Here is a 15660-nt window from a genome sequence, read left to right as displayed (position 1 = left end):
GTTCATCTTCTCAAAAAGCCAACTTTTTTTTTTTTTTTTTTTTTTTTTTTTTTACTGACCGGCAACGGGATCGCAACCCTCGGCGTTGCGCCCGCACCGGGCTCAGCCAGTGAGCGGGAACCGGTCTCCACATGGGATCCGAACCCTCGGCGGGAGCACCACCACCCTCCCAAGCGGCACACTCTCCAGTGCACCACCGGGCCGGCCCTCAACTCTATTTTTCAATGAAATTTTTGAAGTACCCTTGTATTTGCATGTGTCTCTGTAGCTTAATTTTGGTTTGTCTTTATATACAGAAAGAAAGAAATGTACTTAACATGATGCAATATTCTATTTACTACTATTTGTTTTTATTCTAATTGAATTCTAAATGCTCAGACAATTCTGATAGTTATAAAACATTAATAGAGTTCTCAGATATTTAAAAAGCTGGGTCTCTTCTTCAACAGCCTAAGAAACAAATGTGTATTTCAAAGTGATAACCAGTTAAATTATTTAAAAAATAATAGGGATTAAAAAGCATTGGATTTGGCATCATAAAACCCAAATTTAAGTTTATTACAAATGTGAGACCTTGGGCAAGGCCCTAAATTTCCTTTCACTTTCTTCCTTTGCTAAATGGCCATGATATTAATGTCTGTCCTGCCTACCACATACAGTAGATTCAAATGAGATATTATGGCACTTTATAGTTAAGTATTTTAACAAATTCTATCATTAATTCATTTCACTATCATTATACTTAAGTCACTTACCAATTTTGAGATTAATTCTCTCTGTCCAAAGTATTTTTTGAGAAGCTGCCTTTTTTCCAGTCCACAAAACAAACATGATTTGAGTAGTTGAGTTCTATTTCTCTGCATGTTAGGAAAATGGTCTGGTCCACTGACTTCAAAGCCAGTAAATTCATGGGAAAATCCATTTTCTGGTTGATGACACTCACCACACAAAATGAACAGTCCTTAGGCCCATTTAATATGCTGAATTTAGTAAACTCCTTTTACGGATGTAATTACATAAATAGATGTATATTACTGATCTTTTAAGCTACCTAGAAGATAGCTGCCTTATGAAATCCAGTGATCAAACCTTCACTTCCCAAAGCAAGAACCTGCCTTCCTTTTTAAAAAATATCATACTTGAGTTCATCATCTTTCTTTGCAATTTAATCTCATTTCTCCAGCTTGGGTCTGTAGTGAAGGATGGGCACCATTCTTCATAGAAAATTAGAGACAGCCAAAGAGTGTAATCTAATAAATCTCTGTTACCAGTGATGGCTATAAAATAATTCTAGGTGGACACTAAATTGCTACTCACCTTTTAAAAGTCACAAGTGAGGTAAACAATTCAGGTTTCTGTGAAACCCCTTCAGAAGATTTTACATTAACCTTTCATAATCATAAAGCCTGCTAAAAAGGGGACTCTCGAACCATGTCTCCAGTGCAGTAAATAAATCCACGTTCTCCTGCCTTCCATCCGAGATTGTCTTCTCCATCTATTTTTGATCATCTTTTCCAAGATCTTTTCATGAGCCTATGAAGACTTACTACAATTTCATTTTAGATAACATGAGTATAAAACATATTCTCATTCTGAAGTTAGTAAATGATAAAGATTTTACATGACTCTTTTACAAGGAAATTTGGGATCATAGAAAAGTTAGCAGAATATAAATGAAATATAATATTCCTTAAGAGTGAACACACCTGAAAGCAGGTAGGTATAGTTCTTGTAAGAAAATCTTAATTATAGAAGTGAAAAGACTTAATGCATTTGAGGATTGAGATTTCCTGGGCAGGTTAGTGTATTAATATCTTTTATAAATATTTTTTATACCTGCCTATAATATTTTTATTTTTGTCTATTCTTTTCTACCAAATTATAGCATATCACTTAGGAGGTGGATGGATTTTACTCTAGGGAAAATTGTCAGGGTCTCACATGATTTATTTATACTTTGCCTTCCTATCAGAACTTCCAGCATTCCTGGAATTTTCCAGCCCCAGAAAATGGGTATCTTTTTTTTTCTGTCTTTATTGAAGGTGCACTATTAAAATGCTAATGGGACGTTAGCCATTCTCTACTAGTGATATATTGCCAGGAATTTCTTATCATGCAGCAGCTATCTGAGAAGAAATGCCAAGTAAGGCTCAAATGTGATAAACAGGCCGAGGTGAGGCACATTAGTGCTGATTCCACGTGAGCTAAAAGGTAGAGATGGGTAGAATAGCATAAGAGAGAAACTCTTAGATGCTGTGTTGGGAGGCATCAGTTTACTTAGCTTTGGAAAAATCAAGAAGTTGGCAAATGTTAAAAATGTTAAAATGATAAACAAAATGTTAAAGATGTTAAAATTGTGTTAAAAATGTTAAAAATTGGTGAATCTGCATAAAATCTATAGGTAGGCTCTTTGTATTATTTTTGTAACTTTTTTAACATTTGAAATCATTTCCAATAAAAAGTTTAAAAAGTAAGTTAACAGAGGCGGATGAAGAGTTAAAATTGAACACGGCCTAAATTTCAAGTTCAACCTGCAATTAAGTTTTGAATTATTTAGTCACTTCTCTGATAAACTTTGCTCAGTGAATTGCAAATCTTTGCATGTCATTTGGGGACAACTTGGTGGAGTGTTGGGACAACAGATTGCTAGATAGGAGTTTCCATTTTGCCAACTACTAGTTGTGTGACATTGAGCATGTTTACTCTGTTAATCACTTTCCCCGTCTATTAAATGGGAAAGATAACAGCACTTATCTTCTAAGGTTGTCATTAGGATTACATGATTTAACATTGGGACAGTGTTTAAAACAGTGCCTGGCACTATGTTAAGGATGTGTGTTACATTGATAATAATCATCATCATGCAAACATTTAACTTTAAAACAGTCATTTTCCACTGACTAGGAAGTAGAGAATTTGTTCCCTGCAGGACAGATAACAATCAACCAAAGAAAGGAAGGGACTTTTTAAGATTTAAATAATAAACTCACAGGAATATTTTTAACCCTGCCCTGTTTGGGGATCACTGGTCAGAGAAGTAAAGAGTATCACATGCCTCAGGTACACTGGGGCCTCAAAGAGGTTTTGCAAATCATTGCTTTAAAGGTGCTTGGCTGGCAAGTACCTCTCTACTTCAATACCCTCAATGAAAATTTCAGGCCATGTAAGTGCTATCAGGTAAAGCGAGATGATGTTATCCAGAAACAAGTCTATCCATCCTTTTAACCCATTTCATGCTTGCCAAAGTTTCCTTACAGCAAAGGTTTTAGAGTTTCAAAACCTTTATAGAACATAGAGCCTTGCTATTCAAAGTGATGTTGAAGGAACAGTATCAGCAGCACTGGGAGTTGTTAGAAATGGAGGATCTCAATACCCAACCCCCTGAATCTAAATGGGAATTTTAACAGGAACCCCAAGTGATTCATTTCCACACTCAGGTTCCAGAAGCTTCTCCTGGAGAAGTCCACGGCCTTGCTTCTAGAGCAGTGTGAAGAATCTAGAAGTGACTCTTAGGTCTTCACCCTCCAAGAGAGCCTCTGATTCTCAACCTCCAACCCACCTACCCTCCAGGGGTTATTGAATTCTGTCTCTCACACCTTCTCTGTGCTCCCCTCCACCAACAATCCGATTCTCTGAACTCTCCCTGAATTGTAAATCTTCACTTAACTAAGCTGAATATTTCTCAGTATCTGCAAGTATAAGCAAGCTACTTTAAGCCCGGTGTTCTCTGGGAACCATGCAGTGGGAGAGGTCAGAAGATACGGTCATAATTCACTTCATCTCAAGTTCATAGGAGCCAGTATCAGGTAACTGCAAAATGTTTACAGTTTGTTTTCGAGTTTATGAATATTCCCTTGAAGAGTGTCATTCAATATGCAGGTTAATTAAGTTCTCAGTTCTGTTATGAAAAAAGTGCTGAAGAGGTTAGAATTTCTAACTCAGAAAATCAATTCAATTGATGAACTTTATTCTGAAAGGAGTAGCTAGTTCCCTGTCCACAGACTGGCCTATTGATTAGCTCATTTCCGTGCACATTTTGAACTTTTAATTAGGTTTCCAGTGTTTCCAGTCACCGTATTAAAGACTCATGACCTGTAGACACCTCCCAGGGTCTGAGAATTGATTAGAATTCCATTGTTTTAAAATCCTTCACGGTAAAAGTACTACCAATTATCCTGCCCGTTGTACTATTTTCTTTTGGACTATACTAGGCTCATTTATGGCCTAGAATCAGGATCTTACTATAGGATATATCAAAAGAATTTGGCATTGCTGTTATCTACACATATATGCCTCTCCATATTCTATTTTCTCTCTTTAATATTTGTTTGTTGTGGAAACCTAGTTTTTAATTTTTTCTATATCTATTTTACATCATTCTGTGCTTTTCAGTTTATATTACTTATATAACTTATGTTATTTCAGTTAAATAGATGGATTAAGCAGTGAAAAACAAGGACGATTGAGAATTTTTAAAAAGAAAGTAAATGTTTTGTAATTTTAGAAAATAGGCCCTTAGGTCTATTCTTGGAGGGTAAAAAATGGAAGCATCTGATCCCTGAAGGTGGAGAAAAAGAGTAATTCACCCTGGGCCAGTCATCTGGTGAGAAGCCTACTGCTTTGCCAACAGGCCTGCAGGTAGAAAACACAGTTACTGAAGGCCTGATTACAACGCAGGAAATGAATCGCCTTGTATCAAAGAAGGGAGAATAGAATGTAGTTGTCAAGACTCAGAGTTTTGAAGTCAAACATATTTGGATTAAAATCTCAGCTCCACTACCTAGTGGTTTGAATTTATTACCTGACCTTTTTTGTAAAAATTTATTTTGAAATAACCTCAGGCTTATAAAAAACTTGTAAGTTTTTAAAAGAGTTTCCATATAGTTTTCACCTAGTAGCAAAAGTCAACACCTTATATATCCATAGTATGATTATCAATGCCAAGAAATTCACATTGGTACTATACTCTTAACTGACCTACATTCCTTATTCCAATTTTGCTAATTGTCTCCAAATCATCTTTTCACTTATCCAGAGTTCAATCTAGGGCCAACATTTCATTTATTTGTCAGATCCTCTGGTTTCCAACAATTTAGGAGTTTCTCAGTCTTTCTTTGTCTTTAATGAACTTGACACTTTTGAAAGAGTATTGGCTAGTTATTTTGTACAATGTCCCTGATTTGGAGTATCTACTGTTTCTTTATAATTAAACATTTGTCTTTGTTTTTGACAAGAATATGATAGAAATGGTATTTTGTCCTATTTTGCACATGATATCAGGAGGTTCCTGATGACAGTATGTCACATTACTGACCATGTTAATTTTGATCATCTTATTCAGGTGATGCCTTCCAGGTTTTGTTACTTCACTGTAAAGTTACTGTTTTTCCTTGTGTGATTTATCAATATCTTGTTGCAAGATATTTTGAGACAATATAAATGCCCTGTTTCTCATCATACTTTTACCTACTAATTTTAGCATTTGTATTTGCTAAATACAGGCAAAATGTCTTAGCTTAATGTCTAATATATTAAATGCTAATTCCATTATTCTAATGCCTATAAATATAGTATTTATAATTATTTCAATATAACAAAAATGAAAGCATCATAACACTGCTCAGAAACATAATGTCTAATTCTGATATTGATTCTATTAAAAAAGAAATTTGCCTGCAATGGTTTAATCCTTTCTTTTAAGTGTTGTGATGATGTGTTTATGTATTAGAAACGACATATATCAAATCATTTCCAGCTATTTATTAGGAATCAAATAGGGAACTATTTTTGTTTATGAAACTAATTTTAAGGAACTATTGCTATACCAGACACATTCATGTACACAATGTGATATTAACCATCATTGACTCAGTGCTTATGTAGGTCATATAATAACCTTCTAAATAAGTGTCTTGACTTTACTGATGAGCAGATTGTGGCTTAAAGAGGTTAAATAATTTATGAAATCAAACAGTTACTAAGTATCAAAGCTGGGATGTCATTTTGGGTTTCTATGACTTCAAAACTATTTTTTGAAAAATTGGGAGAGAATTATTGAAAATTAAAAAATAAAGTTTCATCTACTTCTATTAAAAGGAAATTATAAAATGTGTGTCTTATGGTTAGTAAAGGAATAATTCTGTAGTAATCTGTTCTAAACATTTATAGGTTAATGAATTTTATGTAGACCTTATTCCATTCCAAAAAAGTTAGTCAATTGTTATATGCATTTAAAATTTATTTTAAAATTAGTTTATCATAGCTTATTCAATCATTTCTATTAAGTAGAGATCAAAATCTTAATGGAAATAAACAGGATTACTAAAAATATTCATGTAAATAAAGCAAAATGTATGTTATCTTAAATTTTGGAATTCCTCCCAAAGTTAATACTTGGCATAAATAAATGAATTGAAGATAGTATGAGCCCTGATTTATTTAATCTACTTTTTGAAAATGTTTCTGAAAAAAATAACAAATTTCACTTTATCCATAATAATAATATCCTACCTATTTGACAACTTCAATAGACAAACATGTGCCCCTCAAACATAAGATTACTGCAGGATTAAAAACAGAATATTAAAATATGTCTGTAAAAATTAATGACAAATCCATCAATTTATTCTTGAATAAGAGGATACTCCATGTTTTCTTTACATCCTTTACTATCATGAACTCATTAGATCAGCAATTATTGAAACTTTAGTTACTACAAATTATCCCGCAGCATTATGCTTTATAAAGATGAAATAAAGAGGCTTGGAGGCAGCAGGAAAGTGTAGCTTTATTTCTGAAATAAGAAGCTGTCTTACAAAGCAGTTTTTATTAATGACAATTTTAAAAATGGCTTTGATGATTATAAATGGGCCCACTCCAGATTCTTAACTCTTATTAAGAGGTTTCTGTCTTCAAGGTTTTACAGGCATTGACTAATTAATTTATCATTGTAATACCACTGAGAATTAGGAAAACAAGTGAAACAGGAATAGCATATATTTAGGATTATAATCCCTGTGTTCTTAAAAAAGAATTAGCAGAGATCATTACAATTAGTCTGAAAATGGATAGCAATAGGCATAAGGAAAATATGTAAAAGGGACAAGAGTTATGAGCACACTTAGAAATCTAGGACTTATTTTTCCTATCTAGCTGTAATTTTGTGTCCATTATCCAACCTCTCACTATACCCCTTCCTGCCTCCCCATGGCAGCTTCTAGTAACCACAACTCTACTCTCTACTTCTAAAAGTTCAAGTTTTATTTATTTATTTATTTATTTATTTATTTTAGCTGCCACATATGAGTGAGAAAATGTGCTATTTATCTTTCTGTGCCTGACTTATTTCATTTATCATAATGTCTTCCAGGCTCATCCATGTTGCCTCAAATGACAGGATTTCATTCTTTTTCGTAGTTGAGTAGTATTCCATTGTGTACATATACCATGTTTTCTTTATCCATTCATATACCGATGTATACCTAGGTTGATACCATATCTTGGCTACTGTGAAGAGTGCTGTAGTGAACCTGGGAGTGCAGATATCTCTTCAGTATGCTAATTTCCTTTCCTTTAGATAAATACTCAGCAATGGTTGGGTCATATGGTGGTTATATTTTTAGTTTTCTGAGGAACCTCCATACAGTTTTCCGTAGTGGCTGAACTAATTTACTTTCCCATCAACAGTGCATAAGTGTTCCCCTCTCTCCATATCCTCTCTTGCATTTGCTACAGCCAGATAGGAAAAATAAGTTCTAGTGTTGTACAGTACTGCTAGGCATCTTTAATTAACAATAATTTATTGCATATTCTAAAACAACTAGAAGAGAGGAGTTCAAATGTTCTCATCAGAAATGATAGATTTTTGTGATGATGAATTTGCCAACCACCCTGATTTGATCATTACACATTGCATACATGTATTGAAATATAACTATATACTCCATAAATATGTACAATCAATACATTTCAATTAAAAAATAAATAAATATCTTTTTTAAAAAAATTAAATGAAATAAAATAACAGCAACACCGAAGAAAGAATCTAGGAGTAGGACCCTGAATTAGTCTGGTAGTCAGTTGCCAACAGAGCTTTCGTGAAATGTGTTTGGGAAAACACCATGTGGTTTTAAAGGCCATAGTCATTATGTGGCTCTCGCTGCCGTAAATTTGCATCAAACTACCTGGACTCTATATTCTTCTACCAACTCTTCAAAGAATGTTTCAGAAATTAATCTAGCACTATATGAAGAAGTAATACTTCTGCTTGTCTCAAAATTACCATTTCTCCTGCTTTCTAAGAGTTAACTCCTTTCCATAGAATGTAAGAAAGTAGTTAGCAAATTCAGTTGATTTTATTTTCTCTCATGCTCTTTAAACTTTTACTTCTGAGGTTTTATATTGTGTTTTGCCCAGACTCTTAATCAATTTAGTGGGTCTTCCCAACCATTTTCCTGAAACTTTTTTTTTTTCTTTTACAGTAATTATTTCTTAAGGGATGAGATCCAAGATGGCATAATATTCATTTCTGATATACACCACAGTTTCAGTGTCATGTTTCTTTTTGTTTACAATGGCTTTTTGTGAAAATGCCCAAGTTTCTGTTAATCTTTTCAGTTGCAGAAGAGTCCTTTGTTTCATATACAGTTTGGGGTCATTTTTTATTTATTTGTTGTTATATAGCCAAAGGTCACATAACTAATAGTGACAGCAAGTTTTCTCATGCCTGAGCAAAATAGCACTTCTTCCTGTATTCATCATCTCTTTGGTACCACTGGGTTCACCAGTCACCCAGCTAGAAATCTGTGCGTTACTCTATCTTCCCCTAACTCACTCTGAACTTTCATGTCCAATTAATTACAAAGTCCTTCTAGTGTTACTATATTTTGACCCATCCCTTCCACTCCCATGCCTTAAGATCTTATGTGGATAACTCCTGGCAGGTCTTTTGAAAGAATCCATTTAAGTGGCATCTCGTCTGGGTTAGGTGTCCTCTCTAGGTGCTTCCTCTGCCTCTGCATGGTTCTGTTATTGATTCTTCTGTGATGCGATGCTCTCCCCTACCACTGAAGGAGCTGAGTGGAACTTATTCACTGGTTGGTCCTCAGCCCCTGATTTAGTGCCTGGCATACTGTTGACAGGATGAATGAATGAACAAATAAAACTTTCTTTTATCTACTCCTAATGCCTATTTTATACACTATTCTGAGAAAAAATAATTTTCCAATTATTCGAGGGTAATTATACTGAATATATAATCATTTAGCTTCAAAGTGCTTCATGAAAATCTGTGTTTTATTGTTTTCATGTATGTTATAGTATTTTTTGGTTGTGTGTATGTGCACACATGTCTATATGTATTTTAAGGAAGGATAATAATAATTTTCCAAACTTTGTCTTTAAGTGTTATTCATCACTTTGTTTTAATATCTCAGTAATTAAGAGCTCTCGTTATCAATCAAACCTGGGTTCCAATTCTAGTGTTCCACTTGGGTCATTCTTAACCACTCTGATTCTGAGTTAGTTTCATTTTTAAGTGGTTATGGTATGAACCTTAGTAGTTTTATGGGTGTTGAGAATTCTAAGTGAAATATAGTAGGGAGACATAACTTGAGCTAGGAAGTCAAGTTATGACTCAGGATATGACACTTAGCAGCCCCTGGTGATACTTTGTCCCATATTTCTTCTGTCTCCCCAAGTTTACCTGAAACTGCAAGAGGCAATTTCTAACATACTAACAACTTCCCAGCTCAAGTGCTATCTCTTCTCTCTGCCTGAGGGTGCAGGCAGGGGTAACCCAGGGGAGGAGAGGAATTGATGGATGGATGTCCCAGCCTCCCGACCTTCCATAAAGTGATTCTGAGGCATGTTTTCTCTACTGTTTCTCAGAAGGTCTCCAAGGGGACTGAGACCCAACTGGCTATGTAACACATCCAATACTGCAGTCATTACTGATTTTTCTCATTTTCTTGTCCACTTTCCCCACTCCCTTTAGCAAGTGCTATCTAGGATCACCTTCCAACAAACTATCTGCCCCTAAGTCCTTATATCAGGGGTGGTCTGGGGGTAATGCAAACTAAGCCGAGTCTTGAAGAATATGGAATCCATGACCAACCAAAATTTAAAAGACTGTTCCAGTTGGAAGGGATGTCATGCAAAAGCACCAGAGTCAAGAGCAAAGGGTAGCAGGTTCGAGGAACTAAAAGATATTGTCTACGGATGGCTGGAGCAGACCATGTGGGACAGAAAGTTGTGAAGTACCCATGGCCAGTTAGTGGTGGGTCTAAGAGCTTGTTATATTGGCATTATTCTCAGGGACAGTGGGGAATCTGGACTGGATGATTTGAAGTGAGAGAGTGTTATGCTAGGTAGTATGAAGAATAGATTCAAGGGGAGCTGGAGCTAGAGACCTATGAGGAAGTTACTGCCATAATAGTGACCTAACTTGGGGAAGAGTGTAGTCAGTACTGATTGGAGAGAGATGGATGGATTTCCCAACTATTTAAAAGATAGAATTTTCCTAAATTGCCATTGCTATTCCATATCAGGGTGAAGCAGTTTGTGGTGCTAACTAAGGTGAATTGGTCATTTAACAGGGAAGCAATTCAATCATTGATGTTGCTGTGAAGAATGATGTATTAGCAAATTTTCCTTGAGGACCTATTTGCTTCTCAAGAAAAAGTCTTTAACTTATCTATGTATTTAAGTATCTCAATGTTATTTCAAACATATTCAGATATTTGCAGTGGGTGAGAAACTCATGTGATATATTTTTAGTTCATCCTTGTTGGTAATTGATGAAGTTTGTTAGTGATTTATGTTTAAACCAAATTCTGACTCAAGAAATGAGAATGCTTGAGGGTGTAAATTTCACCAATTTACTGATAAGCCTGGAAATAATTTAGAATGACGGAAAATAAAATACTAAAGCAAGTGCATTTATAAAATGATTTTTGACATCTTTTCTGAAACAAATGATTTTGCCATTGAAGCTTTCATTTTAGGGTTATTAGTGACCACTCATTTCAGTTAGTGCAGTGAAAATGGGTTTTGTTGTTTGCATTAGTCAGCACAAAATAAAAATGATGATAAACGCTTTATGAAGATGTGACTTTTGTTATAAAGAAAAGAAAACCTGATTGAAAGTCACTGTCAATTTCGAATGATCCATTTTATGCCAAATAAGTCTTAGAAATCTCTTGATGGATATCAAAAAACGATCATTTGCAAAATTGGAAGAAGCTAAATTCAATCTAGGTGCATTTCTCTATTTTTTAAATTTGTATATTGAGAAAAATATAATACGAAAATTGTAGAATTTCAGCATAATAGCCTTTTATTGTAGGTAGTTTAAATGTGCTGTTGGGCTCTAAACCAACTAATTACTTTCACTCTGGATCCTTTTATTTTAGTTGGTTGTTTTTGTTATAACTCAATGTTTTTATTGTTACTTGCCTAATTTTTATTGTTGCTTGCCTAATAATAACATATCTACTTCATATCATTTCAAACATGCAAAAAAGTTACTGTTTGGGGGCATTTGGGGGGAATTTTTTGGTCTGTTTTGCTTTGTTGTGTTTTGTTTAACACATATATATCATTTAAAAAATATACACACTCACATACTTAATATTTTCAAATATTAAGAGCCAAGATTCAGGCCCCTTTCCAGAAAAAAGCGGGTCATAATTTATGAACTTTCTTCCTAAGTCGCTACAATTTTCCCCTGTACTAGGTAAATGTAGCTCTTTAGCAACCAGTAAGATGACTATTTATTGTACAACTCTGTGCTTTTAAAAGAGGACATAACATACTAAATCTGGAGAACTCATTGTATGTAAAATGTTAAAATGTCAGCAGGTCTAGATCTATGGGTGCAAGGTACGTTTTTCCATGAAACTGCCTTTCATTATGGAATGTGCAGAAAACAAGTGTGTAATAGTGTAAGAGTCAAGCTTTTGATTTTTATTCAGTGAATCTTGAACATACTCTGCTATTTTAGAAGAAATAGTCAACCTAAAAAGAACTCCAAAATAAATTGCTGTAAAGATGATGGAACTGATTGTTCGTTTGATGACTAAAATCCAGTAGTGATGTTAAAGAGACTAGTTTGATTTGGATTTTAAACCTCCAGATGATCTTTGTAAGCTAGCAACAGGCCAACAGACCATAATAGCCCAACTTTAGTCTTTTCACATTCTGGAAACATTTAATTAGCTGGAAAAGCATTCTTTAGTACCATCTAGGATTTAGGTTTTAGAAGTCAACTACAATAATAATGGGGTAAAAGTAGAACGTCTTTTTTTTTTTTTAAGTGAAAAGTTCTTCATTTCACATTTACTGTTCTGCACATTATTGATTTTATTCTCTGGTGTTGTTCCTTGCAGAGAGTGAACCTGTCCTTCGATTTTCCATTTTATGGCCATTTCCTACGTGAAATCACTGTGGCAACTGGGGGTAAGTGGTTTTCTACCCATTCTCATTAAATAATGTACAGTTTCACTGTAGTTATTATTTTTAAGTTACTCCATATTTCAAGATGGATATTTATTGGGAAAATTATTGTCTTCTATTACAAAGTCATGGGTATAAATAAACCGAAGAAAGAGTATAGCTACTGGAAAAACTTCTCAGCAGAAAACAATGTAGTTATTGTAATTTATGTTTTCGGTAGTTTTGTAAGACTACACAAATGGCAGAAATTGGAAAAGATCTAGAAAGAAAAAGTGCTTAAAGAAGCTGTTGGATCATCAAAAACTTTATGAAAAGATTTGTATTATCTTCTAATCCCATTTTTTCTTGAACTTTTTGAAGTATCCTCATATATAGTTTATAGACAGATACATATACACACATGTACATGACCACATGCATATTAACTTTAATTATTTGTTTTTCTCTTTTAATGCCACTTATATTTATTGCCAGCTCATTTTAGAATCTTAAACATTGAAATCCAGTTTGAAAATTTTTAATTTTATTTTTCTCTACAAATTTGAAAGTTAGGGATTAGCAATATCTCAGCAAGGTAATTATCATTTTTTATAGTATATTGCAGGAATCAGAAATATTTTAATCCTTGCTTGTTACTAACAGAGATAAGCAAAATGTCAGAGAATATCCTTACAGGCCTTAAATGGAGGGATAGAGAATGTAGATGAATGAAGGAAGACCATAAAAATGGAACAGTGAGTAGACAGGCAAGTTAAGGGAAATCCTAAGTGTTTCCAAAAAGCTACAAGTGTCTAGGTCTATTGCACCATAGACTAGAGTCCCGTTCCTTCGCTGGGTCCTGTTGGTCTTCAGGAAGGTATGAAAACCATGTTGACCATTCTTGCCATATTTTAGTGTAAGACTTAGAAGATATTTAGGATTCAGAAAAAAAAAATTGTAATCAGAAATATCAACAAGCACGTAAACATTTTTCAAGTGCCTACTCTGATCAATGGTAAATAAAGCTACCTGTGCCTTAAGAATGTATAGCTTAGTGGGCTAGTAGGCAAGAGGAAACAAAATGTGAGAAATTGCTTAAAAAATCCAACTGATAAACCCTGGGCTTTCAGGGATGAAAAAGCTCAACCATCTATGAGAGTTATTTAAGACTTTATATAGAAATTATTGTTTAAGGTATTTCTTGGAGGATATCACAATTTCAGTAGTTTTGTAGAGAAGGAAGAGTCAGTCACAGGGATGAGGACATCCTGAGAAAATATACAGAAGAGGAAATGGGTAGGGTATGTTCAGGAGAGTAGATAAATAGGTGTCAGTGAAGTTGGGGGTATGTTTACAAAAAAATGTGGCATATTAAAATTAGAAAAGTAGGAAGGAGGGTGAATGGTGGATGATTGTGGCTCCGATGGGTCACACACGATGGTAACCGCTGCGCAGTAATCCAAGGCAGAGGTTGCTGCAACCTCCAAGGTGCTAATGAGATACTGTGGTTGGATTCTGTATCCTTGAAGCTGTGCATCCAGAGTGCTATTTGCATTTCCAAGAACGACAAAAAATGAATAAATCTTTGCCCCACTGAGTATGCACCGATCAGAGAGAAGTCAAGATCTGTGGGGACCACGTGCCCTGTGGTGTCAGCATGTGAACGAGCAGGTAGGCCTCGCCGCCACCACCCGAATCCATCCCCAGCCCCACCGAGTGTGCACTTATCAGAGAGGCGCCCAGCCAAAGAGGCCCATGATCCTTGGAGACTACCAGCCCTGTGGTGCCAGCGTGCAACCCAGCAGGTAGGCTGGGCCACCACTGCCCAACTCCATTCCTAACCCAGCTGAGGGCATGCTGACCAGAGAGTTGCCTCCCCTCAGAGTCCTAAGATATGATGCAACCATGCACCTGAGGCACTAGTGGGCAACCAAGCAGACACTGAGGCAGCCACATGAAATTGGCAGCCCCAGCAGCATCCTAGCCAGACAACAGTGTCAAACCAGTGGACTGTGAAATCCCCTGCCACAATGACTAAACATCAAAAGAAAGATACCAGCAGTATGAAAAATCAAGAAAGTACACCACCAAATGGTAATAACTCTCAAGATCTAGATCCTATAGAACAAGAAGCCCTAGAAATGTCTGACAAGGAATTTTGAGTGATAATTCTAAGGAAACTAAAAGAGATACAAGAAAACTCAGCTAGACAACACGATGAAATGAGGAAATGTATATAAGACCTGAAAGAAGAAATGTACAAGGAAATCAATGCCCTGAAAAAGAATGTAGCAGAGCTTGCCAAGCTGAAGAATTCATTCAACCAAATAAAAAACACAACAGAGAGTTTAACGAGCAGGCTTGCAGAAGCAGAAGAGAGAACTTCTAACCTTGAAGATGGGTTGTTTGCAATAACACAGGCAGACAAAAAAATAATAATAATTAAAAACATTGAAGAAAATCTAAGGGAGATATCAGACAATATTAAGTGCTCAAATATCTGAGTCATGGGTATTCCAGAAAGAGAGGAAAAAGGAGATTGCATTGAAAACATATTCAACAAAATAGTGGCAGAAAACTTCCCAGGTATAGGAAAAGACACAGATCTTCAGATTCAGGAAGCTCAAAGATACCCAAATGTATTCAACCCAAAAAGGTCTTTTCCAAGACATGTTATAGTTAAATTGGCAAAACTCAAAGACAAAGAGAGAATCTTAAAATCTGCAAGAGAGAAGCATCAAATCACCTATAAGGGAGCCCCAATCAGACTAACATCAGACTTTTCATCACAAACCTTAAAAGCCAGAAAGGAATGGGATGATATGTTCAAAATACTAAAAGACAGATATTGCCAGCCAAGAATACTCTACCCTACAAGGCTATCCTTGCAAAACGAAGGGCAAATAGTATATTTCTCAGACAAACAAAAACTGCAGGAGTTTACTACCACACGACCACCCTTACAGGAAATTCTCAAGGGAGTACTGGGTTTGGTACCTCTAAAATAACAACCACTGCCATAAAAATTCAAGAAAAATCAAAATGCATGAGTAAAATAAAAATGGCAACAATAAAGACAAAAAAAAGTTTGTCTACAACCCAAGGAACCAACAAATACAGAAAACAAACAATAAATCAGAAAGAAAGGAACAAGAGACACTTAAGATATCCAAACAAAAATCAATAAAATGCTGGGAGTAAATCAACACTTTTCAATAACAACTCTTA

At 35.2% G+C, this 15660-nt stretch overlaps 1 protein-coding gene across 1 annotated transcript in view; it reads left to right on the top strand.

The window, feature by feature from the left end:
* PLXDC2 (plexin domain containing 2) overlaps window positions 1–15660 on the top strand; it is a gene marked incomplete at its 3' end in the record, with an annotated part of 202662 nt that overhangs the window by 48851 nt on the left and 138151 nt on the right. The window contains exon 4 of the mRNA XM_008582507.1: window positions 12387–12456. Coding sequence (XP_008580729.1) covers window positions 12387–12456 — 70 coding nt within the window. The remainder of the gene's footprint in view (window positions 1–12386; window positions 12457–15660) is intronic.

The sequence above is a fragment of the Galeopterus variegatus genome, unplaced genomic scaffold (assembly GCF_000696425.1).
Source record: "Galeopterus variegatus unplaced genomic scaffold, G_variegatus-3.0.2 Scaffold2652, whole genome shotgun sequence".
Classification (NCBI taxonomy): domain Eukaryota; kingdom Metazoa; phylum Chordata; class Mammalia; order Dermoptera; family Cynocephalidae; genus Galeopterus; species Galeopterus variegatus.
This window is presented reverse-complemented; position numbering and strand designations above follow the sequence as displayed.